Source organism: Sminthopsis crassicaudata, chromosome X (genome assembly GCF_048593235.1).
Source record: "Sminthopsis crassicaudata isolate SCR6 chromosome X, ASM4859323v1, whole genome shotgun sequence".
Lineage (NCBI taxonomy): Eukaryota > Metazoa > Chordata > Mammalia > Dasyuromorphia > Dasyuridae > Sminthopsis > Sminthopsis crassicaudata.
In genome coordinates, this window is record NC_133623.1 from 1,073,987 (window position 1) to 1,100,829 (window position 26,843).

Consider the following 26,843-nt stretch of genomic DNA (forward strand, 5'->3'; position numbering starts at 1 on the left):
TATTACTATTACCCTACCAAGGATGTGCCTAGAAAACTGCTAAGCTATGGCAGGAAGCTCTTCGGCCAGCATGTGGGGAGACTTCGAGCTAACATCATGTGGGGCCCAGGGGCCGCTGGTTCTCACTAGCTGTCAGCGGGGTGTGCAAGCGGTTTTCCGGAAGCAGCTGGCTAGTAGTGTGCTTCTGGGTGACCGAACCTCTGACCATCAACTGTGCTCCTCTGCAAAGGACCCATCAGAAATTTGTCATTGCTGCTTCTACCAGCATTAACCTTTCCGATGTAAAAACTCAACTCATCTCACTGACGGCTACTTCAAGGAAAAAAAAAAAAAAGGCTCCGCAAACCTCAACCCCAAGGTCTTTGATGCAGAAAAAGAGAAATAAAAGATTACAGAGCAGTGCAAGGCTGATCTCAAAACAGGAGACTCTCAGATCCTTCCCAGAATCAAGAAAATCTCTCAGCTTCATGGCTATCTGGGATCTGTATTCTCTTTCTCCAGCAGAGTTCATCCTCACAGACTAGTGTTTGAAATGCCTTGCAGAGAACACTTATTAAAATCTTGGAATGACAACAACAAAAGCCAGTTTACTGTACGCTACCATCCTAGATCTCTCCTCCCTTTCACTGCCTCATTTCTTCTCTCCTTCTTTAATCATCCTTCTGCAGTCTGCTTTCTGACCTCATCATTCCACTGAAACGTCTCTCTCCAGAGTGACCAATGATCTTGTAGTTGCCTTTTCTCAGTCCTCATTTTCCTTGACATGTCTTTGTGCAGCCTTGGACATTTGGTCGCTCGCTCCTCCCAAGCTGTATTTTTTCTTTCCTTTCTTTTTCTTTCTTTCCTTCCTTTCTCCCTCCCTCCCTTTTTCTTTTGAAGCTTTGCTTGAAGATGTTTTGGAGTTATTCTTTTCTTCTGGGTTGGCATTGAGTATCTCTGTTACCATTATTCCTCTTTATAGTGAGATTCTTTTTGTTTGCTCATTCTTCTAGCCTACTTTATTTTCTTTTGTAAATTTTAAAATTTTATATTTAAATACAAAATGAAAAGAAAAAAAAACATGCCATGTATACAGCAGACCATAAGAGAGGATTTAATAGAAATCAATAAATGTCCATTTCAAAAAAAACCTGTATAATAAATGCCATACATTTTTTTCTTTGCTTCCCCAATTAATCTGTCGCTGTCTCTCTTCTGTGTCTCTCCTCCTTTATATGTACAGCAGTTCATGTAAACTTTGTAGTTTCTTTGTCCATTACTTCAGATTTAAGTAAACCCAAGTTGTACTCACATGGAAGGGGGGGGGGGGACTCTGTATCCTCAGCCCCTAGCACAGTACTTGCTTCAACTTCGGATTGACTAACTTTACCTGCTCGATCCTTCCAACTGATAGATTCCATCCCCTCCACCCCGCTCACCCTGTGTGTGACCAAGCTCCCTCGGTTTATAATTTATCAATTCCTTTCAAGTTGGACAAGTTTTCTCTGATTTTCAAAGTGCTCTAACATTTACAAAGGCTTTCAAAGTTGTCAAAGTGTCTTTGGTCTAAACAGTCTTCCACAAAGCTACTTCTGGGTAGAGTAGGGTAAGGGAGGAGCAGAAGGGGAGGTAAGCTTTCCCATTTTCCTGAATCCTTTAAGTGCCTTCATGTCTCAGCTCAGGAAGTGCCTCCTCCACTTGACTGAAGAGGAGCATATGTTAGTGGTGGAGAGGTGAGGGACTCCCCTCAGTTCTGCAGCTCCCATCAGCCTTTGTTTTGATCTGAGCTGGCGTTTATCGGGCAGGTAGGCTCTCTTCCTGCTAACTCTGACATCTATGATATCAAATGACTAGATTTCCACTCTGAAGGCAGTGAGGGGAGCACACAGCACCCCCACAGCACACCATGGCAGCGGCTCCAACAAAAGCGGCCCCACACTTTTGCTGCTCCTTCATATACTATCTCACCAGCCTAAAGCTGGAAAGTCCCTGCCATCTGCTGGGAATACTATCATGGGGCTGCTGTTGATCACACCGAGCTCATTGGAAGTGTACTTTCCACGTTCCTGACTGAATTAACATCTGCTTCTTCCTAGAGACCCTTTGCAATTCAATGTGTGATCTTGGACAAGTCCTCTCTCCGTCAGGGGTTTCATTCCTTCGGCCAAAGTCCATCCCATGATGGGCCTTTGATGATCTAAGTCCATGGTAACTGTGAAAGTGAGTAGGGACTTCACGGGGACCACAGCCCAGAACAGGCCCAGTGGATTTTAAGGCATCAAAGGGCCCAGCCTTCAAGCCCCTTCATCACATTTGAAAGCCCAGGAGGAGGGAAAAGGCAAAGTTGGAAAGGAAGATTAGGAGAAGGGATTTCAGAGATTAGAGTTCTGAACATATCCCATTGTTAAGGGAATCCTGCCCCGTCTGTTGCCTTGTTTTGCTTTTAGGATTGGACAAAATGCAGCTAGGCTAGTCAGCTGTGCAGTAGATAAGACCAGTTGGCAGTGCAAAAGAGGGCCATGGGGGCCTGGGGCCAGGAAGACTCATCTACCCAAGTTCAAGTCCAGTCTCTGACACTTCCTACCTGTATGACCCTGGATATGTCATTTAGCCTTGTTTGCCTCAGTTTCCCCATCTATCACACGAGCCAAAAAAGGGATCTTTGCCAAGAAAACTTCAAATGGGATCAGTGAGTCAAATATGTATGAAGTTGTGCGAAACAATGTCATTCTCTGACATCCATTCTCAGTATTTCCGGCAGTTTCTAGGTGGCTCCTTGGCTTGGCTTCTGCCCGTTCCTCCAAATGGGATGGGGCAACTCCTGGCCCTCCTAAACAAGTGGAATGGGGGAAGGGAACGGCAAGGACAAACTAACACACAGCCATGACTAAGGAGCTGAGATTTGAAAATTTATTTTCACACAGTCACAGTGCTGAGGATGCACAGGCAGCCGGAGGACAGGGCGCTCATGAGACTGGGACTCTCATTTTCCATGGCTCGGGCAGCGTGGGAGATTTTCCGGTCTCTGAAATTCACTCGTACAGATCCAAAGGAACCTATCAATTGACTGCTACTCTTCCTGTAGCTAGTTCACAAAGTGCTAAAGGAGGCGCATGGGGCCAAGGGCCCGATTTCCTGATCTCATTCCCCCTTGAGAGTAGCAGCAAGCAATACATCCATCTCAGGCACAGAAGGGTCTGAGTCTGAGGCTCCTGGGAAGCACCCGCAAAAGCCTGAGGAACTTCCCAGATCTCCTCTAGGTTCCCTATCCAGAGCCCTCTTCAGACAGACACATGGCCATGGATGGAACAGACAGGGAAGTAGACAAAGACAGGGAAACGGAGACAGACAGGGACATGGACTCAGAGACACAGAGGGATAGCCAAGGACAAACAGGTGCTAAGGAGAGACTGGGATGGGCTTCCAGAGAAGAACAGGGAAGTGGAGCATATTAAACACTCAAGGGATCTTCAGTTTGATACTTATTAACCCACTACTGTATGCATGGTACTATGCTAGATAGATGAAAAACCAGGCTAATAAGTCCTGTTCTTAAGGGGCTTCCAGTTGAACCAGGAAGGGCTCAATATGATCTATGGGTGCTGGAAAAGTTAGGCTTTGACAGATCTCTGGGAAGACAGAGCAGAACAAGCCCTGGGGGTGGGGAGTACAAACATTTGGCTCAAGCACAGAGTGCAGAGGAGCAATACCCTCCGAGGAGGCTGGATAAGCCGGTGGGAAGCAGCTTGTGGGGGCCTCCAGGGCAGGAATCAGTAGTTTTATTTGGCTTGGTCAGCAGTGGAGAACTGGGGCTAGTTTCTAAATGGCTGAAAAGCAAGAGGGAAGCAAGCACAGGAGGCGCTTTGGGCACATCTTACCTCTAGGATCCTTTGCAGCAGCAGGTTTAGGATGTACTCTCTCATGTGACAAGGTGGCACTGCAGTGGTTAAGAGCGCCACTGGGCCTGAAGGTAGGGAGACTCATCTGGCCTCATACTGCTTAGCTGTGTGACCCTGGGCACGTCACTTAACCCTATTTACCTCAGTTTCCTCATATGTAAAAAGAGCCAGAGAAGGCAATGGCAACCCCCTCCAGTGTGTCTGCCAACAACACTCTAAATGGGGTCACGGAGTCAAACATGACTGAGGGCACGTGTGAACTTTCTGAAAGTGGAGGTGAGAACATCTTTGATTCTTACTCCTTGAAAAGTTGACCCTGCAGGACGGGTGCCGCCCTCTTTATAAGCTTCTTCTGGGCACTGAAGCAAAGGTTATTAGACCTCCTAGGCAAGCTTCTCCCCCCTCATCACTCCCTCCGGGTTTCTCTTCCCAGGTCTCCTTAATCTTAGTGGCTGCCCTCCCTCTACTCTCTCCCCATGGCTGTCCTGGCCAGAGCCTGTTTTGTCCATTATAGTTTGTATGCAGCATCCCCCACTAAACTGGGCCCCCTTCGAGGGGCTTGGTTTTTGTTTTGGTTTGGTTTTGCCTTTGTATCCCTTGCCTTTGGCACAGTGTCTGGAATATAAGTGTGCACTGGCTTGACTGAAGGATAACTCATCAGATAAACAGACAAGTTCTGGGAGAGAGGCTGAGGAAGAAACTGAAACCTACAACTAAGTCCTAGACTTCCCATCAAAACAAGAAAGAGATTGGAGATGTTGAGGCCGTCACCCACGGGAAAGAGCTGGGGCCCCTCCCTCTAAGACAAGGCAGCCTGCTCAGGAGGCCTGTGAACTGGGCTACGAGGAAAGATGAACTCTTTCTTTTCATTCCCTCCTACCAGAAAGTGAACGCTTCCTGTCAGTTTTGAAGAAATCAAACCATGTCCCCGATTCTATGTGAAAGCTGGGAGTCCCCGGGGTGCAAGCAGCAGGACCAGCCTGCCGTGGTTCATCGCATTTCAACCCCCAAATAACTGAACTCAGTTTAGCTCTTGTACCCTGAAGCCCGAGGGTCCCCTTAGCACTTCTGTCACTGGACCCTCTGGGGTGCAGAGGAAATGCACTTCCAATGTCGCTTAGCTTCCTGGATACCTCCCCCCCCGCCCCCAACTGAGCCTAAGAGTATCCCGTTTCTGGGGAAAACAAGTAAATCAGGATTCATCCCTTAAAGACTATTCTAGAGCTCATCCCAAGCCGAGGTTCCTCAGGCCAACTGTCATGGAGTTGAGACAGTTGAGGTTTCAGCACAAGGGGAAGAGGACCTTTGTCCTTCCATTGGTCAACGGGTTGGCCCAGCCCTCGGACTCATGGAGGAATCTAGGGACAGGGTCCTTTCCCTTCACTATGTCACATGGCACCATTTGCTCTGCTTCCCTTTGGTAATCGTTCAGGTAAAATAAAATTCTAATTTTGCCTCCAGATGTCCCGGGCTTGTGGAAACAGACCCCTTGGATGCTCAAGAAAGAGCAGATAGCTATCTTCCAGAGGCCATCCATTTGGGAGAAGGCCAAACCAGGCCTGATCCACTGAATGGATGACAATTGGTTGAGAATATTGTAGAGGAAATGCTTCAAGTCAAGGTCAGGGTCTGCCAGAGCACTGGCTCTAATTAGCCTCTAACTCACCTTGGCAAACAGTTGGCAGAGCCAGTCCCAAGTGACCACCCACGTGGGTCTTTAAGCCTGGGACCTGGTCCATGTGCTCATTGCCAAAGAGCAGAGGCAAGAAGAGTGAGCTCTAATGTAAGTGGGATTTCTCCCCCAACTCCAAATGAGGGTGCAAACTGGGCACCTGGAAGACTAAGAAAAAGGAAAAAACTTCCAAGTCCAACTTGCCCTTTCAGCTGCCATCCAAACTATCACAGAAATGGGAAGATGGAGACCTAAGTCACTGCAAAAAGCCCCTGGTGGTTCTTTGAAGTCGTTGAGTAAGAGACATGGGGATGGCAAGAGACCAACTGGGGTCTCCCGACAGTGGCAGGGAGCCGCTTTTCCCTGCCCTCGCCCCAATCGCCACATACCTGGGTGTTGTGCACGTGTGTGTGTGTGTGTGTGTGTGTGTGTGTGTGTGTATACGGGTATTCAGCTGGATCTATGTGAATGTGTGTATTTGAGTGGTCCTGTGTCTAGCTGCGTATGTGGGCCCAAATGGGGCCCGGATGGTTAAGATCTCTGAGAATCTGCCTGCCTTTTCCCATTTCCTCTACAACCTTCTCACAGGGCACGCGGTTCCTGGAGTCTGAAGCCACACGGAGTTTCGGTGATTCTTATTACTGGGCCTTCACATTGTTTCTCCCCCTTCTAGACCGTTAGCCGCCTAAGAGAACCAGGTCAGAGAGAGATAAAAGGCCAAACCCATAAAGGCCATGCAAGCATTCCACACAATAGGCAGGAAGACCAACAAACCCAGCACGCACAGAGACTGGCTGACTGCTGTCTGCAGTGCCAGGCCTGGGAATTCCCCGGAGCCTCCCTCTTGGGCAGCGCCTGCAGGCTTCTGTTCCGGGTCGCTGTCAGGCGAGAGATCGTTGTTTTCTTCGATGTGGGAAGATAGCCCTTCGGCCTTGATGGTATCAAGCTGATCACATTCGTTCTCTGTATCCACTGGTTCCAGTTCAGGGGCTTCCCAGGAGTGAGACCACGAATGACTAGGCCCCTGTTGCACTTCCTCCTCTTCTAGATCTTGACTCAGCCCATCCTTGACCAAGATGAAACCTGGATGTTGTCCTGCGAGCCACATGCCGGTGATAATGCCAGGGGGGGACTCTTGCAGTGTGTCTCCTTCCACAAAGTCATCGTCGTCGTCATCATCATCGTCATCATCCTCCTCGGCCCCAGAGGAGGTCCCCAGCTCTTCAACATCGCAGCCACTGCTGCTGCCGTCTTCTCTGGCATCTTCCAGGAACTCCATCACACCATGCACGTTCTGCATCGCATAGTGGAGGGTGATCTCCTTGGCCAGCGAGCTGTTCAATGCCCTCTCGGGCCCCATCCACTTCAGGTAGACATCTTGGTCATGGTCAGTTGTACGGACCCCCCTGGAATCCCCTTCGGCCACCTCCGCAGCTCTTAAGCGGCTCAGGTGCGTGAGGTAGAGTTGTTCTAATTCCAAGTCCACAGAGTCCTCTGTCTGGACTTCATCTGATCTAAACAAGTCCGAGTACTTTCCAGGGCAGTTGTCAGAAACCCGCTCACCCAGAGGACTCGCCGACTCCGACAGGCCCTCTTCCTGAGCTGCCAACAGAGGGACTCCCAGGGTTCTTCCCTGCTCCGGTATCACACTCGGCACTGAAGGGTGGATTTCGATGGTAGGAGACTGTGGGTACTCGAGGAAGGTCTCAGGCAAATACAGGTGAGATTCGTTGTTTTCTGAAGAACTAGCCACCATGGCATCCGAGACCTGGGGTCACAGAAAATGAGGAGGGGGGAGAGAAGGGGGTTATAGCAGAAGAGGGACAGAAATGAGAAAGAACAAAGGGAAAAGAGAGGAACGAGTTCTCTACAAAACATCCCATTCCCTCCTAAGTGCCAGGTCCTGGGGGGGGCCCACCCCCCATGTCTGCCTTCTCTCAACACCTCAGCTAATAAGACAGGGGAGGGGAGATGCAGTTCACTCAGCAAACAGCGAGGAAACAGCTACTGGGGCCAGTCAGTTCTAGCCCAAAGATGACAATGGGCAAGACCTGGAATCCTGAAGAACAAGATTCAAATGGCCCCTCAGATGCTGGGCTGCTGCTGCTGCTGCTGGGCCCCCTGGGCAAGCCCCCGTAAACCTTCTTGGTTGCAATTTCTCCTCTGGAGGACAGAGATGATCATAACAGTGCTTACCTCGGGGACTTGTTCTAAGAATCAAATGAAATCTTGTGTGTACTGTGCTTTTACGAGTCTCAAAAGCGCTACCAAAATATGGATTCTTGTTAAGTGGGACAAAGTGGCATCTGAGGGGGCAGAGATGGAATCAAGGGAGACGAGAAGGAGGCAAGAAGCTGAGAGCAGGACAGAGCAGGGGATAATATACTAGAGAAGCAAAGACCAAGGATGCATTGCAGGGGGGCGGGAAACGCCTTGGCAAGAAGGGCCACCTCTTCGTGTGTGGGAGACGGGGATGTAGGAAGGCATCTGAGTGATGGCAGATGAAGGAGGAAGAGGGAGTTCAAGGCAAAAACAATAGTCTCAATCTTGCCAGTGAAACGAAGGAGTCAAAAAGCAGGGGCAGAAGAGCCACGGGAGCTTTGAAGAGCGATCTAGAAGTTGGGAAGAGCCTCTATGCAAAGTAGGAGGAGTTGATGAGGGAGGTATGAAAGGATTACTTTGTTGTAGCTAGGGCCTACTTGAGATTATATCACAGAAATCTGTCATAGACTCAGCAGAGTTTTGTGCATTGGTCTAGCTTCCTTTATACAGAGTGTGACTAGGAGCAAAGGCAGCAGAGTGTGAATGGCTCAAGACTAAGATCTCCTGGGGCAAGATCTGTGACCCAATAAAGGGGCATGGGACTTGGGAAGATGGCAACATAGGGTTGGGCTCCTTCATTAAAGGCTCAGGTTAGGGGAAAAAAAGGAAGTAAGTATTGGCCTGGGATGGAACCAAGGCATGGTGGGACCCGTGATCCAAGTGAGGGAAAAGAACAGAAGGCTGGCTTTGCAAGGAAGAGGGGAAGATGGAATGATAAAATCTTTTTAGCAGATAAACTGACATCAGAATTCTTGCTCGTGGAAGTGATGGAAGGATCAAGGGTGTGACCCTCAGAGTGTAGATGACGGGGAAGGGGTGTGTGTGAAAGAACAGGTAGAATAAGTCCTAGGAAGTGGGGGATAGCAGAATCTTAATGAGTGATAAATTGGGATTGAATAAACCTCAAAAGAAGCTGGTGGTCTAGAGGGAGAGAATTGTAGTCGGTCAGTCAGGCCACGAGCATCGACCAGGCACCTCCTGTGTACCTGGCACAGTGAAAAGCACTCGTGATAAAGAAAGCAAAAGCCAGAGTAAGGATCGAGGTTGTAAAAACTATGACTAGGCCACAAAATGTGATTCAAAGGCTTGAGAGACCTCAGGGTTGTTTGGTGTCTCTTTCTAGGTCTCTACCTCTCCGGCACTCTCTAGCTCTAGAGGCCTCTCTACCCATGGGTCTCTTGGGTCATACTCTCACGTGCCAGGTCTTGAACTCTTGGTTTACGGCTGGAGATAAAACACCCCAAAGACATGGTGACACTGTCAGTGTGGCTTCAGGTCTGTATGTGTAGGGCTCCATGTCTCCAAGTCTTTGGGATTTGTTTTCTCTCTCTGCAAGTCTTGGTTTAGGCTACAGACTAATTCATTGGTCTCTCTCCTGATAATGTCTCTAGATCTACGGTGCTAAGACTGGAGATCAAGAGGGGAGGCTGCTGTGGAATTGTGTGATGGCTCACCATATGGCATGGATTGGGTGATGAACTAGAAAAGAACTGAGGTTTGGAGGGACTAGAGGTCACAGTGAGGACCAAGAACAGGTTAGGAAGAGACAGAATGAGAGAATGATCAGAGAAGGGGACACTTCAGAATGAACTGTGGCTGATGATAGATAGCTGAGGTAGAGAAGGTCACGGGATTATCTGAGGGGCTGACCTTTTGTGTGGTGAAAGGGCAGGAATTGAGTTGGAGAAGACTGAGTCATCAGGAGTGGGTAATAAATTTGGACTCAAAGGGGACGCTGCCGAGCAATGGTAGTGAAGGGAGAGAAAAGGATTCCGAGTGTCCCTTCTGTGCCAGTTTGCCTGCAGTGTGGGGCACAGTCAGGGCCCCATGAGACATCAGCTAAGTCACTTCACTTGTCTCAGGTTCCCCAACTGTCAAATGGGGATAACAATAGCTCCCACCTTCCAAAGTTGTGAGTCTCAAATATGTAAAGTCCTTAGCACAGCGTTTAGCACATAGTAGGCTATCCATGCACGCTATTAGTAGTAGGATAACTATTCAGCATCCACCAAGAGGAGCTAGGTCTCCGTGAGGGACAGACGGAAGGAGCGTGAGAGGAAGAAGCTTCAAAGAAGGAAAGTCTGTTGGTCATAGAACTCGGACATACTTTGTGTGGCTCTATTCTAGAATTCAAAGAATCCTTAGCTCTCCAAACCAGAAAGGCTCACCCTCGGGAGCAGGAATGCTTGGGGGGGGGGGCGGCCTGTTGACAACCTCTGATTATCTCTAGGAAGGAGAAAGCCCCTACTTTCAAGGACGGCTCATCCCGTCCTTGCTCAGCTCTTCCTCACACCGTGCCAGCTGTTCTTCTAAACTCACGGTCTGACCTGTTGGAAGAGCTGAGAACACAGCAGCCTGGGAATTCAGTTTCTCCAGGTGGATGGGGACCAGCTGGGTGCCCTTTTCAGCCCTGGGCATCCTGGAAGGTGGCCAACGTCAGGCCAATATCTACCGGGGATCTGTGGGTGTATTAGCTAACGAGATGGGATACCACTGAGTCTCTTACCTGTATTATTTGCCGCCCTGGTTGGAGTGGTAAAGGAGTTACTAATATGCTCTCTGACCCCCTGTCCCCGTCATCAGAACATTCTGCAAGAGTGAGAAAAAGGGAGGGAGGAGAGGTCACGCTGCGTTTTCTGTGACTCCAGGTCAACAGATTCTTGTCACAATTGGTCATTGCGTGAGAAACCCATGGGACATGGAGAGGATGCAGCCTTCCTCTGCCGGCTCCACGTGGAGAGCCATTCGCCCTCTCCCCATCCCACCAAGGGCTGCCTGACTGCCTTTTCCCTCCCCCCTTTTCAAATCCATCCTCGCCACTCGGGGTGTCACTGAAACAACCCGTTCTTTTGCCTTGGCGTCAGAGGCCACCGTTCACCGCCTGCGGTCAGCTTCCAATCGGGAGGCTCTAGGGGAAAACCTCCTGGCACAGGTCAGCACAGTGGTCGCCTCTCCCCTCCTCCCCCAAACAGCTTCCTTGGAGATGCTGTTGGGCGTGTGCCCCGCTAGTGCTGGGTTAAATTGATCTTTTTTGCAGCCAACAGCCTGTTGGCAGGGTCCCCATTCCACAGCTAGGTGATTTCTGAGACTCCAAGTGAATGTGTACAACTCGAAAGGGGGAGATGAGGGGTATCCCCCAACGGGAAAGCGTCACCAGACTTTCCCATCACTTACCCACTGAAGAGACAGAGTCATGTACGATCTCTCTTCTGGGTTCCTCCTCAGCCTGCCTGTGGGAGGTAGAGAGAGGGAAGTGGACACACTCTCCACCTTATAGATCTCTCTTCCTCTCCCCTCTCCCCCCTCCGCATCGTCACCCCGGGGATGTTGCTCAGGCAGACACCTGGCCACCCACGCCCTCACTGGCACTGCCAGGCTCGAGGCCTCTCCTCTCTCACCACTGTGCTCTGCCCCTCAAACCCGGCTTCTGCTCTCTTACTCCGTTGGCTCAGCCAGCCTCCCTCTGTCCACCAGATTCCTCCCCATCTTCTGAGAGACAAGTCAGATGCCATCTTCTCCAGGAAGCCTTCCTGACATTGCTTATTTACCACGCTCCCATCACCTGGCACCGTTTCATTCCTCTCAGAGGATTGGGTTTATAATTAGATCATTTGCATGACAGGCCATGCTGAAAACACCTGGCTGACTGAAAAAAGCAGGCTGGCACCGACTAAATGAAGTCATTGACCAACAAGTGGGTGTAGATGGTGGCCATTTCAAGGTCACCAGCCAACGATTTTATCCCCAGGGCAATCCCACTCTATACCCTTGGAGGACTCCTCCCTATCACTCTGCCAGGAGTGGGGGCTTCGGTTGCTACCGGCCTCAAGCCACTTCTTCTGCAGGAGCAGAGGGAGGACAAAACACAAGCCCGAACCCCCAAGCACAGGAGCTAGAGCACTGGCCCTACACTCAGGAGGACTCAAGTTCAAATGTAACCTCAGATACTTTCACTAGTTGTGGAACTCTGGCCAAGTCACTTAACCCCAGTTGCTCCCAAAAAACAACACCACCACCACAAAACCAAACAAAAAACCCACTCAAATATTAAAGGGAAGGTTTTAGCTGCTTTCCCATCACCACCAAATCTGGCGCTCTTGAGGCTCTTGACTGAACTTTATTCAGAGACTCAGATAATTTGCTGTTTTTGTTTAACATGATTTATTAAGACGTGGCTGGAGCAAACTGCCGCAGAGCAGAACTGTAAAGATGTAGCTGAGGCAAACTGCCGCAGAGCAGAACCCTAAAGAGACTCTTTGACCTACTCATCATCCTCATCCCACACCTCCTCAGAGAAGGGAACGCGTATTGGCAAATCAGTGCTCCAGCGATTGGAGAAGCAGGGACAAAGGGCTCAGGTCTGGGGGCTGCCTGTTTTATCTGCCATCATTTGGGTCCCTCTTCAGGGATCACCGCAGGGCTCTTCATCAGGGCCCCAACTTGAACGTGAAGGCTTTAAACCCCTCGGGGCACTTCCAGTCTCAAAAGCTTTTCCAATCCAAGCAGCAGGGAAAGAAGAGTCTGAAACAGTGGCCCCAAAGACTCTTTCCAGGCCGAAGCCCCCGATAGCAATCAAGGGGAAGGGTTAAGCTGCGGACTTGTCTCTTGATTTCTCGAACCTCATGCTCAGGTGACCACCACGAAATCCCAGGATTTCAAAGTTGGAAGGGGCCTGCGCGGCCACGTAGGCCACATGCACCAAAGGAAATCTTCACTACAACAGCCAGGCCGAGTGCCTGGAAGCAGCCCCTTGCGCCCACCCCTGGTTCCTGCCCAGCTCCTCTTCTAGACACTTCAGAGTTCGGTCCCCATGACACTCCCGAGTCTTCTCCAGACTAGACAATCCCACTTCCCTCAATGTGGCCCCGAACGACTCGGGGCTGGCTGCCCTCCCCTGGTTATGCTGGCTTCCATCTATGGCACCTCCAGCCGAATCCAACATTCAAGCAGAGCTGGGATGAGGGTGGAGGATGGCAGGATGACTACTTTCTGGTTCTCCTAATGCAAGCCAAGGTCACGTGACCTTATTCGGGAATTTCTACTAAAACTCTCAGATCTTTTTATTAGATTCAGCTCAATTCTCAAACCCACAGGAGTCAAACACAGGTGGCACACAGGCCCACAACACTCCAAGGCAAGGTATGGCAAGATTTTAACAAAATAAACCAAAAAAACAGGACAACGTTACATTTAAAAACGAAGTCAATCATCTGTGGCTGGCAGGGCTCCTTCAGTAGAGATGAAGTGGTGACCCCCCCTCCTTTATGAGTTTAACACTGCTATACCACACTGCCAAGGTCTTTCCCTGTGCTGACGCCCCCCTCCGCCATTCCAGCTGGGTAACCTCTGCACATCTGATGAGCAGGCCGTTTATACCTGTACTCCTTGTTAGGGATGTGAGCGTGAAATAGCAGCCTGGCCCCCAGTGTGGATACCTGGGGTCCGACTTCACTGGGGACCTCCTCCCATCATGTTGACATGGGGCCGTTATCAAGTAACTCCACTGAGGCCGGTCATCTGAGCCCTCGATCCTCTCCACTATAGGGACAAGCAGAGGGACTCGATCATATTCCACGTGAAGCATCCAGCAAAATGTCCTCTCAGATGGTTCCAAGAGGGAAGGAACAACTATAATCAATCAGTTCTGCATACTCAGAAATGGGGACAAATTCAAGTCCTCTGGGGACCAGAGCCTTGCCTGAGAGATTGTGTATGAAGGACTCCCTCACCCTCCACCATCTTTCCCCTAGAGATTTTGGGTGAAAAGTCAACACCCTGGAAGAAGAATCATGGAATGGGGAACACATCCAAGCAGACGGCAAGTTCCTGATTGAAGTGATGAAACTGAGGCAGTGAAAGGAGCTCCAGGACCCCAGGATGACCCGATTTCTAGTCCCCATCTCACAGGTGACTACTGAAGCCACTAGGCCAAGGTCATGTGGCTGAACTGAGGAGAGAAAAAAAGAAAGATGGCAATAGTTATATGGCTGGATGTAGATGAATAAGAGAAGGCCGTCTTACTTGGCAAAGCCACCGGACTGGTAGTTTCGGTCTCATGTCTAGAAAATGTCTTTCATTTTCTCAAACCCCGAGTTCAAAAAGTCAGGGTGAATGAGCCTTCTGTGTGTGCTCTCTTTTGCCTCTAGGGCCAAATATAAAATTCTGGGGCTTTCTCCCAACGTGGCCCCTTCCTACTGTTTCTCATAAACAGCTACTCTTCCATCTAATGACTCGGGCCTCTGGCCGTTCCTTAAACTCGTCCATCTCTCCCCGACTGCAGGTATCTTCACTGGCCGGAATGGTCTCCCTCATCTCCTCCTCGGGCCCTCCCTGGCTTCCTTCAAGTTCCAACTCAAAATCCCGTCTTCTACAGGGATTCATTCCCACTCATTCTTAATATTAGTGTCTTCCTCTGCTGATTCACTCCAGTTTTCCCCATCTGTACGTAGCTGCCTGCTTGTTGGCTCCCCCATCTTACTGTGAGCTCCTTTGAGGGGGACTAGCTGTGGTTTCTCCCTCTCCCAGCATTTAACACGGGGCCTGCTACGCAGTTAAGTGCTTAAATAAATGCTAATAGGATGACGGCTTTGTTTGGAGCATTTGGAAAGTGGTACCAACCCATGTCACGTGCTCCTGTTCAATAAAGTCTACTGGGTTTGAGAATCCAAATCCAAACTCCCTGGTCTAGCAGTTCTGACCCCTCAGTCTGGAATCCCTCCTCCTCTCTCTCCAGACTGCCTTCTGCTTCCTTTGCAAAGTACCCCCGCCCCTCACGGCCTCTTGGAAGCCTTAGCTTCTTTCCAAGCGCAGGTCAAAGGCTTCCCAGGTTCTCACCAACTCTGCCCCAGACTGCTTTGGCCCAGTCTGTTTCTTTGACGACACTAGTGTGGCCCATGGGAAAGGTTGCAGAAATGCTTGTCCGTTGACTGATTAAAGAGTCAGATCAGTTTTCTCCTTGCAACCTAGTCCCTTAATTATGGAAAACTCAAGCAGCTCTAACAGCCGTCTGAAGATCATTTCTAGCAGGCAAGAGGGGAAAACCTGGCAGTCCAGAGATGAGGGGGCAGAAGGAGAAAAGGTGAATCAAAAGTAAACTGGGGTGACTTAGGAGATGGTTTGACCCAGCTCCTAGACAGTAGGAAGAGACAAGAAAGAGGCAACCACAGAGCTTTCACTTGAAAGGGAAGAGAGCCAGATGTGACAGCTTCTAAAAGGCCATGGAAAAAACAACAATGAAACAGAAACACAGCCACACTGAAGAATCCGGTCTCCGCTGTTTCCTCCAAGAGTCTTCTGGGTGCCGGCAGGTCACGTTGCTTTTGAGATGCCCGGGCAAGGCAAGGCAAGCAAAGCAGCTCACAGAAGACGACAAGAGAAAATTCGGTTACATGAAAAGGCCTGGGGGGAACCCCCACTCCTCCATTGTGGGGGGCAACTCAAGAGAAGGCAAGAAGCACTGCCTAACCCCCTACTGCGCACCAGGTACTGTGCACCAGGCACTGCGCACAGCACTGGAGGCCGGTGGGTTAGACAGGAAGTGGAGAGGTGGCTGAGGGCCCTGGACAGCCAGGTCAGCAAGCCATCCTCTGAGGATGGGGGAAGGGAAAAGCACCTCTACAGGACCTACCGGGTGTCAGACCCTGTCCTAAATGGTTTTGAGAAGTAGTCTTTTATATTTGTAAACATTCTGTAAGATGATATTTCATGGGTGGATGGGGAAGGATGGAGAGCAGGCAGACCAGACCCTCTCTTATCCGCTTCGGTGAATGATTACTCAAAGTCCCTGAGGGGACATCTCCTGAGGAGCACAGCCTATGACCCAGCAGGCGTTTCTGCTGCCAATCTCTGGGCCTATGGGCTGTGAAAGAGCTAACCTGGTGATTGAATGCTGGACAACCCTGCAGGCAACTTGGGAAAATCTGAATCCGCCCTTGGAAAGAAGAGCCACCATTTTTCTTCCTCTGCCGTCCTGGAGCACCGGGTGCTTTTTGGTTCCTTTTTCCCCCCCTCTGTGGTCGAGTTAACAACCACAGTAAAGCTCAGAATTTTGGTGACAATCTCTGTGGCTTTTTGGTATGGGATTTTAGGCCTCTAGAAGCTTAACAGGAGTACAACGGACTCCCAACAACCAATTTTGGTGGTGTTTGCTGTTACAAGTCATGTATAACTCTATCGAATCGTTGCTGTTGTGGGGAGGGAGGGACGCAAATTTGGGACGCAAGATTTTGCAAAGGTCAATGTTGAAAACTCTCTTTACATGTGTTTGGAAAAATAAAATTGAGAGAAGGAAGGAAGAGGGCCCAAGAGCTGGGAGACATAGAGGACAACGCACACTGACATAGAAAGCACACCAGACCAGGGCCTGTTCAACAGCCCAAGCCAGCTTTTCCAAGTTCTGGTAACAAATGGGAGGCTTTGGGGAGGCCAGTACAGCAAGAGGGGAACGTGTGCGTGTAGGTATAGCCCTTCACAGCTGTTAGCTTGGTCAGCCCTCACTGCAACCCTGGGATATTGGGAGTTTTTAATATCCTCATTTTATAGTGGATGAAACAGGCAGAGACTATAATGACTTACCTAGGAACCCTCAGGTCTTCCTGAGCCTGAGCCCAAACCCAACACCAGCAGGGCCCTCCTTTTAAATTTTTTTGCCCAGGGTCACACAGTTGTGAAGTGTGAAGTCTGAGGTTGAATTTGAACTCAGGCCCTTCTGCCTCCAGGGCATCTGGCTACTCCACCTCCTTTGTAGGAGACTTTACTGTTTATTAGGAAGTTTTCCTTGTCAAAATAAAATGTTTCCTCTGTTTCCCCTAATAAAGAATAAGGAATAACACACACACACACACACACACACACACACACACACACACACACACATACACTCACAAACTCTCACACACCCAAACTCACAAACACACCGAAAACACAAACAACACAAAAATTCCATAACATACTTTCACATACACACACAAACTCACAAACACAGAAAACACATTCAAACACCACACAAAAATTACATATACTCACAAACTCACACCCACAAACTCACAAACACACCACACAAAATTACATATACACAAACACTACACAAACACCATCCACACACAAACTCACACCCACAAACACACCAGGCACACACAAATACAAACACACTTACCATACACTACCTACAAACACACCTATATACACACCAGACACACACCCACACCCACAAACACACGCATCACAAATTCACACACAAACACACCACACACAAGTTACACAAACATACCACACACAAAATACACAAAACAAATTCATACAAATTATACACACACATAAAAACACACAAACACCAGACATACACAAAAACTTACACCCACACAAATACACCAGACACCCCTCCACACAAAACACATACATGTGTATATTTATTCTCTATACACATTCTTCACACACTCACTTAAGACACATATACACAAAAACTCATACACAAATACACCAGACATACACAACACATTCTCATAGACATGTACACACACGTGTGTATATTTATTCCCTTTACACATTCACTTAGATAAAACATACCCACAAACATACAAAAACTCAACACACCAGATATATATACACACATTCTCAGATACATACACACAAGTGTGTATATTCCCTATACACATTCCTTTTATGTTCACTTAGACACACATACACAGACACACCAGACACACACACAAAAACACATACACACACTCAGATACACACATGTATATATTTATTCCCTATACACATTCACTTAGACACAAGCATATACACACACAAAAACTCATACACAAACACAAAACAGACCCCCCCACACACACATTCTCAGACATACACCCACTTGTATATATTTATTCCCTATATACATTTCCTTTACATATTTCCTTATACACAAACATACAAACACACCAGACACACACACACACATTCACACAAGACATACACACATGTGTATATTTATTCCCTGTACACATTCCCTTTACACATTCACTTAAGACACAAACACACAAAAACTCACAAACACACCACCCACACACACACATTCTCGTGGACACATACGTATGTGTGTATATTTATTCCCTATACACATTCCCTTAAAACACAAACACACAGAAAGTCACAAACACACCACATACACAAACACACACATTCACATGACATATACACACATGTGTATGTTTATTCCCTGTACACATTCACTTAAGACACAAACTCACAACACACACATTTGCATAAGACACATACACACGTGTGTATATTTATCCCTTATCCACATTCCCTGTACATATTTACTCAAAAAACACGCAAAAACTCATACACAAACACCCACATTCTTATAGATACCTATACACAAGTGTGTATATTTATTCCCTATACATATTCACTTAAGACACAAACACACAAAAACTCACAAACACACCAGACACACAAACACACACACAGTCACATAAGACACATACACACATGTGTATATTTATTCCCTGTACACATTCCCTTTACACATTCACTTCAGACACAAACACACAAAAACTCACAAACACAAACGACACACAAACACACACACACATTCACATAAGACACATACACACGTGCGTATATTTATTCCCTTTACACATTCACTTAAGACACAAACACACAAAAACTCACAAACACACCACATACACAAATACACATTTGCATAAGACACATACACACGTGTGTATATTCCCTGTACACATTCCCTTTACACAATCACTTCAGACACAAACACACAAAAACTCACAAACACAAACACACCAGACACAAACACATTCACACGTGTATATATTTATTCCCTGTACACATTCACTTCAGACACAAACACACAAAAACTCACAAACACAAACACACCAGACACACACACACACACATTCACATAAGACACATACACACGTGTATATATTTATTCCCTGTACACATTCACTTCAGACACAAACACACAAAAACTCACAAACACAAACACACCAGACACACACAAATACACACACACATTCACATAAGACACATACACACGTGTATATATTTATTCCCTGTACACATCCCTTTACACATTCACTTCAGACACAAACACACAAAAACTCACAAACACACCAGACACACACACACACAGAGTCACATAAGACACATACACACGTGTATATATTTATTCCCTGTACACATCCCTTTACACATTCACTTCAGACACAAACACACAAAAACTCACAAACACACCAGACACACAAACACACACACAGTCACATAAGACACATACACATATGTGTATATTTATTCCCTGTACACATTCCCTTTACACATTCACTTCAGACACAAACACACAAAAACTCACAAACACAAACACACCAGACACACACAAACACATTCACATAAGACACATACACACGTGTATATATTTATTCCCTGTACACATTCACTTCAGACACAAACACACAAAAACTCACAAACACAAACACACCAGACACACACAAACACACACACATTCACATAAGACACATACACACGTGTATATATTTATTCCCTGTACACATTCCCTTTACACATTCACTTCAGACACAAACACACAAAAACTCACAAACACAAACACACCAGACACACACAAACACACACACATTCACATAAGACACATACACACGTGTATATATTTATTCCCTGTACACATTCCCTTTACACATTCACTTCAGACACAAACACACAAAAACTCACAAACACAAACACACCAGACACACACAAACACACACACATTCACATAAGACACATACACACGTGTATATATTTATTCCCTGTACACATCCCTTTACACATTCACTTCAGACACAAACACACAAAAACTCACAAACACACCAGACACACACAAATACACACACACATTCACATAAGACACATACACACGTGTATATATTTATTCCCTGTACACATCCCTTTACACATTCACTTCAGACACAAACACACAAAAACTCACAAACACAAACACACCAGACACACACACACATTCACATAATACACATACACACATGTATATATTTATTCCTTGTACACATTCCCTTTACACATTCACTTCAGACACAAACACACAAAAACTCACAAACACACCAGACACACACACACATTCGCATAAGACATACACACATGTGTATATTTGTTCCTTATACACATTCCCTGTAATATTTACTCAGAAAACCACGGAAAAACTCATACACAAACACCCACATTCTTATAGATACCTATACACAAGTGTGTATATTTATTCCCTATACACATTCAGACACACAAACACATAAAACACACATACAAATACACCATACACATACACTCGCACATTCTCATAGATACATACACACGCTTGTGTATTCCCTATATACATTCCCTTTATATATTTACTCAGAAAAACTCATACACAAACACACACACACATTTTTATAGATATATACATAAGTGTGTATATTCTCTATACACATTCACTTAAGACACAAACGCACAAAAACTCACAAGCACACCAGACACACACAAACACATTGTCAGATACATACACACAAGTGTGTATATTTATTCCCTATACACATTCACTTAAGACACAAACATTCACACACAAAAACATACACCACACAAACACACACATTCTCTAGATACATACACACACGTGTATATATTTATTCCCTATACACATTCAGAAAAACACACTCACGTACACACACATGTGTATATTTACTCCCTATACACATTCACTTAAGACACAAACACACCAGACACACACAAACACTCACACATTCTCATAGGTACATCCTGGATACAGCCTCTTCCTCCCTGATTCTCCCCTTCCCTCTCTTCCCCCTCTAGCCCCCGAGTCCCCGAGCTCCCTGTGGATCGAATGCCCATCTGTCTCCACACTGAGGACCGATTCCCAGATCCCCCTTTCCTGCCCCGGCCTCTCCGACACCTGGACCCGGATGGCCAGGAAGCATCTGCAACTCCCTTCCCCCCAGCCCTCCCCACCTCCTAACTTTCTGGCTGTTATTTGTCTTTTTTTTTTTTTTTTTTTGCTTTTTTGCTGAGGCAATCAGGGTGTCAAGTAACTTGCCCAGGGTCACACAGCTAGTTAGTGTTAAATGTCTGAGGCTGGATTTGAACTCCTTCCTGCTCACTCCAGGGTTGGAGCTGTACCCACTGTGCCACCTAGTTACCCCTGCCCTTTGTTTTTGAAGACTACCAGCGGTCTCACAATACTGGAGTCACAGCTCAGTGTGTTTGCCAACCTTAACCCTCCCCTCTCTCTACACAGGGTGCTGCTATCCTCCACACTGACAAGTCAGCCTCATCCTGGACTCCATTCTTCTTCAGCCTCCATATCCAGGGTGTTGCCACCCAACTAACTCTGCAGAATCTCTGTGATACACCTCCTCCTTCTCCATGGAGCACGGCCCCCACCACCTCACATCCAAAGGCCTATGGTAGCTGCTGGAGGCCCTGGAGGCCCTGTCTGCCCACGCGTCTGCATCCTCTGCTCCTGGTGAGTGGACCACGGCCTACACCGTAACATCCCAGAACCGCTCTAATTCCAGATCATGAATCATGATCCCTAGTGGGTGGAAGGGCACTTGGTCTTACCTAGGTGATACTAGAGTTCCTTCCACAGCCTGCCTCAAAACTGAAAAGCCAGGCCCCCGAGTTCCAATGGAAGGGCCGCCCCAGGACAGCAAAGACAGAGGCCGTTTCTCTACCCCCACCCCGGTGAGGTCAGCTTGGGGGCCACCGCCTCCTAGAAGTCCTAGCGTCCAAGCTGCACCACGCTTGTGCTGAGAGAGACGCCAGCTCTGACACTTCCTCTGGGGTTGGGGGTTTCTCTTCCCCATTATCGCCATTTGAGAGATAATTGCAGGCCTTTCTGGGCAACTAAAGTGCTCTAGAAATGGGGGTTCCTCCTACTGGAATCTCATGCTAAAACAAAGCTCTTTTTGGCCAACTCCCACGTTCAGCGGCAGCTCACGTCCGAATGCCCCCCTTCACATTTCCATCACAAGAAGCTAAGCCCTCCTGACCTGCACCTCAACGGGCAGCCCCAGCACGTGGTGACTGAGCATCTACTTGAGAAGCTTGGGGGCCCAAGGCCTCCCAAAGTGGCCCATTGCACAGAGAGAGAGCTCAGCCATCTTGGTTATTCCTCAGTCTGACCTCTGTGGTCAAGAGGATTGAGCGTGATCCTTCTTCCCCAGCCACAACAGAAGCCCTTTCCTTTCCCAACTGCAATCTTCCTGTTCCAGGATCTGGCTCAAAGCTGGGGCCCCCTAGGAAGCCTTCCCCGCTTTCCCCCAACATACACAGCGCTCGTTCCTCTCATTCAAGATTTAGATGGAGTTTGGGCCGTTTGACATCTTAAAGTATTCAGGGGTCAAGTATATAACCAATATTTGGTTAACAGTGAATAAGTACTGAGTACAGAATTGAGATAAGATTAAGCCACCCATCCCACTTCAACAAACTCCTAACACTGTGTGTGTGTGTGTGGGGGGGGGGACACAGGGCACTGGACTACACGATATGTTTTAATTAAGTGCACTGGAGTGGTCCAGAACAAAGCACTCCTTGGGTCACTGAGCTGGGGAGGAGGCTTTAAAGGATGACTAGGAATCCAAGAGACAGTTTAGGGAACAGCAGTGGCAAAGGCCTGGGCTCAGGGGAGCCCCCACGCATGTAACAGGATGAGGCCGACGGGAAGACACCCCGAAGCATCAGGGAGAAGGGTGGCGGCTTCACTGAGGATGCTCGGCTAGGTGAGCCAGCAGACAGGGCCCACTGAGCCCGGGCACCAATGCTGCCTCAAACTTCCTGGCTGTGTGATCGTCTCCTCATTTGTAAAATCACACCTACCTCCAAGGGTGAGGATCAAGGACTGGACAAGTACCAGCGTTGATTTTTACTGGATACTGTATCAAACCGAGTCTCCTCCCTTTCCCCGTTGGTCATCAATTAACTGGGCCGAACTACCTGCATCCCATCCTCCTAGTCAAAGGGCAGTCCCTGAGCAGTCATTCTCTCAGCTCCCTTGTGGGCATGACCTGGGGCTAACAAGATGGCACCAGGAAGCAAACTGAGTCCCTGCAAAGTTTTTACAGAAGGGAGGTCAGGGCTTAGCACAGAAGCAGACATGGCTCAGCATGTGAGAGCTGGAAGAAGCCTTCAAAAGGCTGGCACAGCTTGGGTCCAGACTCCAACTCCGACCCAGCTCTGTCTCCCAGATCCAGTGTCAAAGGGCTCCAAAGTACACGTTGACTCAGTGAAACAAACGAGGCTATAACAGGCTGGCTTTCTAATACTCACGGACTCCCGAAACTGCCACCCGGCTCTAAGAGCTGACCCGACTGGGCACCGGCCTGAGCCGAAAGGAGCGCAACAGGCTCTGAGGGTGTGCTCAAGTGCTGGACTGCACTGGTCTGAGCTGGCTATTCTCCCTTTTCTTCTCACCCCCGTCCCTTTAGAAAACAATTGGGAACTGAAAAAGGGCTTGTCAAGGTCATCTAGGACAATTTCTTCACATGAGGAGGAGGAGAGGAGGCTCTATGGGCTGGGAAAGATTGGCTGCAGCTTCTCAGGCTGGAACCCAGGAGTTTCTGATGCCAAATCCAACTCTGCTGTGTCCTAAGTGCCTCATCTGAGCTCACCCCTGCCCGCAAAGGCTCCCATCTTTCAGTGCCTTTCATTACGTTAGGGCTGAGGAATGAAGAGAGCTCGTGCAGGTGGCCCTGACACTACAAAATCGGTCACCCCCATTTTAAGGCTGGGGAAAAAGACAAAGAAGGAATCTGCCTAAGGTTTCCCTAGGAGACAAGAACTTAAGTTATTGGACTTCTGGGTTCCACTTTTGAAAAGCATTCTGGCAAGGGCCCAGGACATGGTAACCACACTAGACAGGCAGGCCGACCCCAATATGACAGAAGCATTTTCTGGTCTCAACACCTTCCTCCTGGTCAGCCCCTTAAAAGCTGCCCTCCCCTCCCCTTGTCTGAGGCCCCTCAGAATATACAGCATTCCGCTGTCCCATCTTCACTCTGCTCCCTAAGGTCTCAACGTTGGTTTGACTAGTTATCTCTGCATATATGACATCCTCAGAGTATCCTGGGGGGGGAGCCAGAACTGGTTGGTATCTCGGTACAAAGCACTTTTTTTTTGGAGGGCGGAGAGGGAGAACCAGACTAGTGACTTTGTCACTGAGAGGACATGTCCTCCAGCCAATGAGGAAATCTGTTTCACTCGGTCCAGCCGTTCTAAGTAATTTACAGTTGCTGTGAATTCAAGCAACAGGGAACCAGGGTGCAATATCCATGGGAATTGTTGAACGAAATCAATTAAAAATATATTAATATGAAACAAAGTCAACGTGCAGCCAATAGTGATCCCTTTGTATTCAAGTCTGATACTGCCTGCCAAGACAGCTAAACAACCTCCCTAGTCACAGAACCAGCAGAACCCAGGGCGTTCTGCCTCTCAGGCCGGGACTCTAGCCACTACAGCACTCTGCCCGGCACATTACAAAAGAACAAATGTCCCAATGGAAGCCGGTGAGCTGCGTGGGTTCGTTCTCAAATGTGTGGGCCTGGCACGTACTGACCGTGATATGCTGCCCATTCATACCCCAGAGAAGGCAAGGCCTCGAGTACAGGACTGGGCATGGGCTCGTCCACAAGTGGGCCTAAATCCCAGCGTCGGCCAGTGAAAGACGATCCTCTGTACCACTCTACCATAAAGCAGCACTTGGTGCTGGGATTGGTCACAATGACCGATAAAAGCTCAAAAACACGTTCATCAAGGCTGGTTTTCTCAGCCGTTACCGAGACAAGACATTTTACCACCGGCCGCTATCGCTACATGTAATCCAAGAGAAAATTGGCACGGGGCCTGCTTCTCTTGAGTTCTGCCTCGGTCTAGGGCCTTCCTGACATTCCTGGCGAGAGGCTAGACATAGTAGCAGAATTATGAGTCTTAAAAGGAAGCGAGAAAGAAGCTCAGAAGAGGAGGCGGGCTGACTGAGGCCCCCCCAGGAGGTGAGGGGCTGCCCCAAATCCCACCACAGCCAACAGCTCCCGGAACTCTCCAGCTGGGAGTCTTGCTGGTGGTACAGGGGGGTGTGACAGGATAAGTACCCGAGCATTCTAAATCTTACCAGACAAACAAACATCCCATCGCTGTCCCTCCCCAGAAGTTCTGCTCAGATCTTGGCTGTTTGGACCGGGACCTGACTTTGGCCCAGCTCAAACAGGCAGTTCGAGGTAGCAACTGAAGCTATCACAGTAACAATCAGCAGCAGTATTTAAACAGTTTTGCGACTTGCCGACGCTTCACAGATATTACCTCATTAGATCCTTGCCACCCTTGGAGGCGGGCGTTATTATCAGTCCCCATGTCACAGGTGAGGAAACAGAGGCAACTGAAAGACTAAGAGACTTGTTAAGAACTGCTAAGTGCCAAAAGGCCAGCATTCCATCCACTTACTCAAACATCCTCCCTTTTAATGGGGGTGGGGGTGGACAATAGGGCCACAGCTGCCTCAGAATTCTCAACGGTTTTCCCAGAGCTCACCCCCCCCCCACCCAGATAGAAGAGGAGGGGGTCAGAAGCAGGGGGTGGACACTGGAGCAGACGTTACCTGTGTCTGACAGGTTTCATACAGCTCTTCAGCTGTTTCGTCTCAACCTCCCAAAAAAGGTGCTTCGTTGGGGGCGGAGGGGAATGCAACAGGGGCACGGGAGGCCCGAGGAGGCCCGGCCCCTTGGCCCGGCCCGCCGTCTCCTTCAGCACCACGGTATAGTTCTTGCCCTGATTGTTGGCCCAATAGGTGGCCTCGGGCGTCTGGTACCTTACCACGAAGTCAATACGGGCCCCATCCTGCACCTGGGCACCCACACTAGGGGGTTCGAAGGGCAGCTGGAAGGCGAAGCGGTCAGTCTGCCCCCCGTCCTCGGGGGAGCTGCTCCCCCCCGGGACATAGTGGGCAGGGTGGTCTTGGAAGGTCAGCCAGCCGTCGTGGGTAGCCCGCACGTGCACGGCCTTGTGGTAAGAGAGGTTGAGGACTCGGATCAGGCCTCGCAGAACCGGCGCCCTGCCCGGCATCCCGGGATCCTCTGGGGGCAGCAGGTCCTCCAGCTCCACCATGGAGCCCCGAAGGCGCTCCAGCCTGCCCGGGGCTGGGGGCAGCACGAAGCCGGGCAGCAGATAGAAGGGAGGCCCGGGCCCCGCTCCGGGGGGGCTCCCGCTCAGACCCAGCTCCGGAGGAGACTCGTCCTCGTCCTCATCCGGCCCTCCCCCGAGCCCCGCGCAGCCCCAGGGCTGGTAGCGCCTCAGCTGGGCCAGGGGTAGTCCCAGGGCCTCGTCTGCGAAGAGCACGCGCCGGGGTCCCCCCGAGGGCCGCAGCTGCGGGGCCTGAGCCCGGCCCGGCCCCTCCTCCCGCTCACCCAGCTCCTCAGCGCCGGGCCCTGGGGCTCGACCGGCGGCGGCCACGGGAGCCGGCGGCCCAGACTCCAGGGCCAGCCCTGCCCCGCTCGGGGGCTCTCCCCGCGGGGCAGCTCGGGCCATGGCGTCGGCGGGGCCGGACAGCCCGAAGCCTCAGAGCCAAAGCGGGGCCCGCGGCCGCGTCTGGAGCCACCCGGACCTTCGTCCGCCCGGGACCCGAGGCTGGAGCCCGTGCGGAGCCGGAGCCCGAGGCCGCCGGGGAAGCGCAGAAGAGAGGAGGACGCGGCCAATGGCAGGCGACGGAGGGCGGGCAAGTGAGCACGGCGGACCAATGGAAGGCGCCAGATGCGAAGGGGAGGCTGGTGCGGGGCGCGCGGGGGCTGACGGAATGGGGTATGGGGCCAATGGGAGAAAGTAGCGCGAGGAGTCGGAACTAGGGGGCTGCGGCTCGAGAGAAGGGAGGGGGAGGAGGAGAGAGGAGGGGAGTGGGACGGGGAGGAGCGGGG

At 49.4% G+C, this 26,843-nt stretch overlaps 1 protein-coding gene and 1 pseudogene across 1 annotated transcript; one reads left to right on the forward strand and one right to left on the reverse strand.

Annotated features, from left to right (window-relative positions):
- Positions 1 to 6,231, forward strand: LOC141548622 (large ribosomal subunit protein eL6 pseudogene; annotated as a pseudogene).
- Positions 2,871 to 26,589, reverse strand: PPP1R3F (protein phosphatase 1 regulatory subunit 3F). Its single transcript, XM_074278233.1, has 4 exons — positions 25,535 to 26,589; positions 11,047 to 11,102; positions 10,379 to 10,461; positions 2,871 to 7,318 (listed from the first exon to the last, which is right to left on the reverse strand). Exons 1-4 carry the CDS (start codon positions 26,458 to 26,460, stop codon positions 6,236 to 6,238), a joined length of 2,148 nt encoding a protein of 715 aa, XP_074134334.1. The 5' UTR covers positions 26,461 to 26,589; the 3' UTR covers positions 2,871 to 6,235.
- Between the last annotated feature and the right edge of the window lie 254 nt (positions 26,590 to 26,843).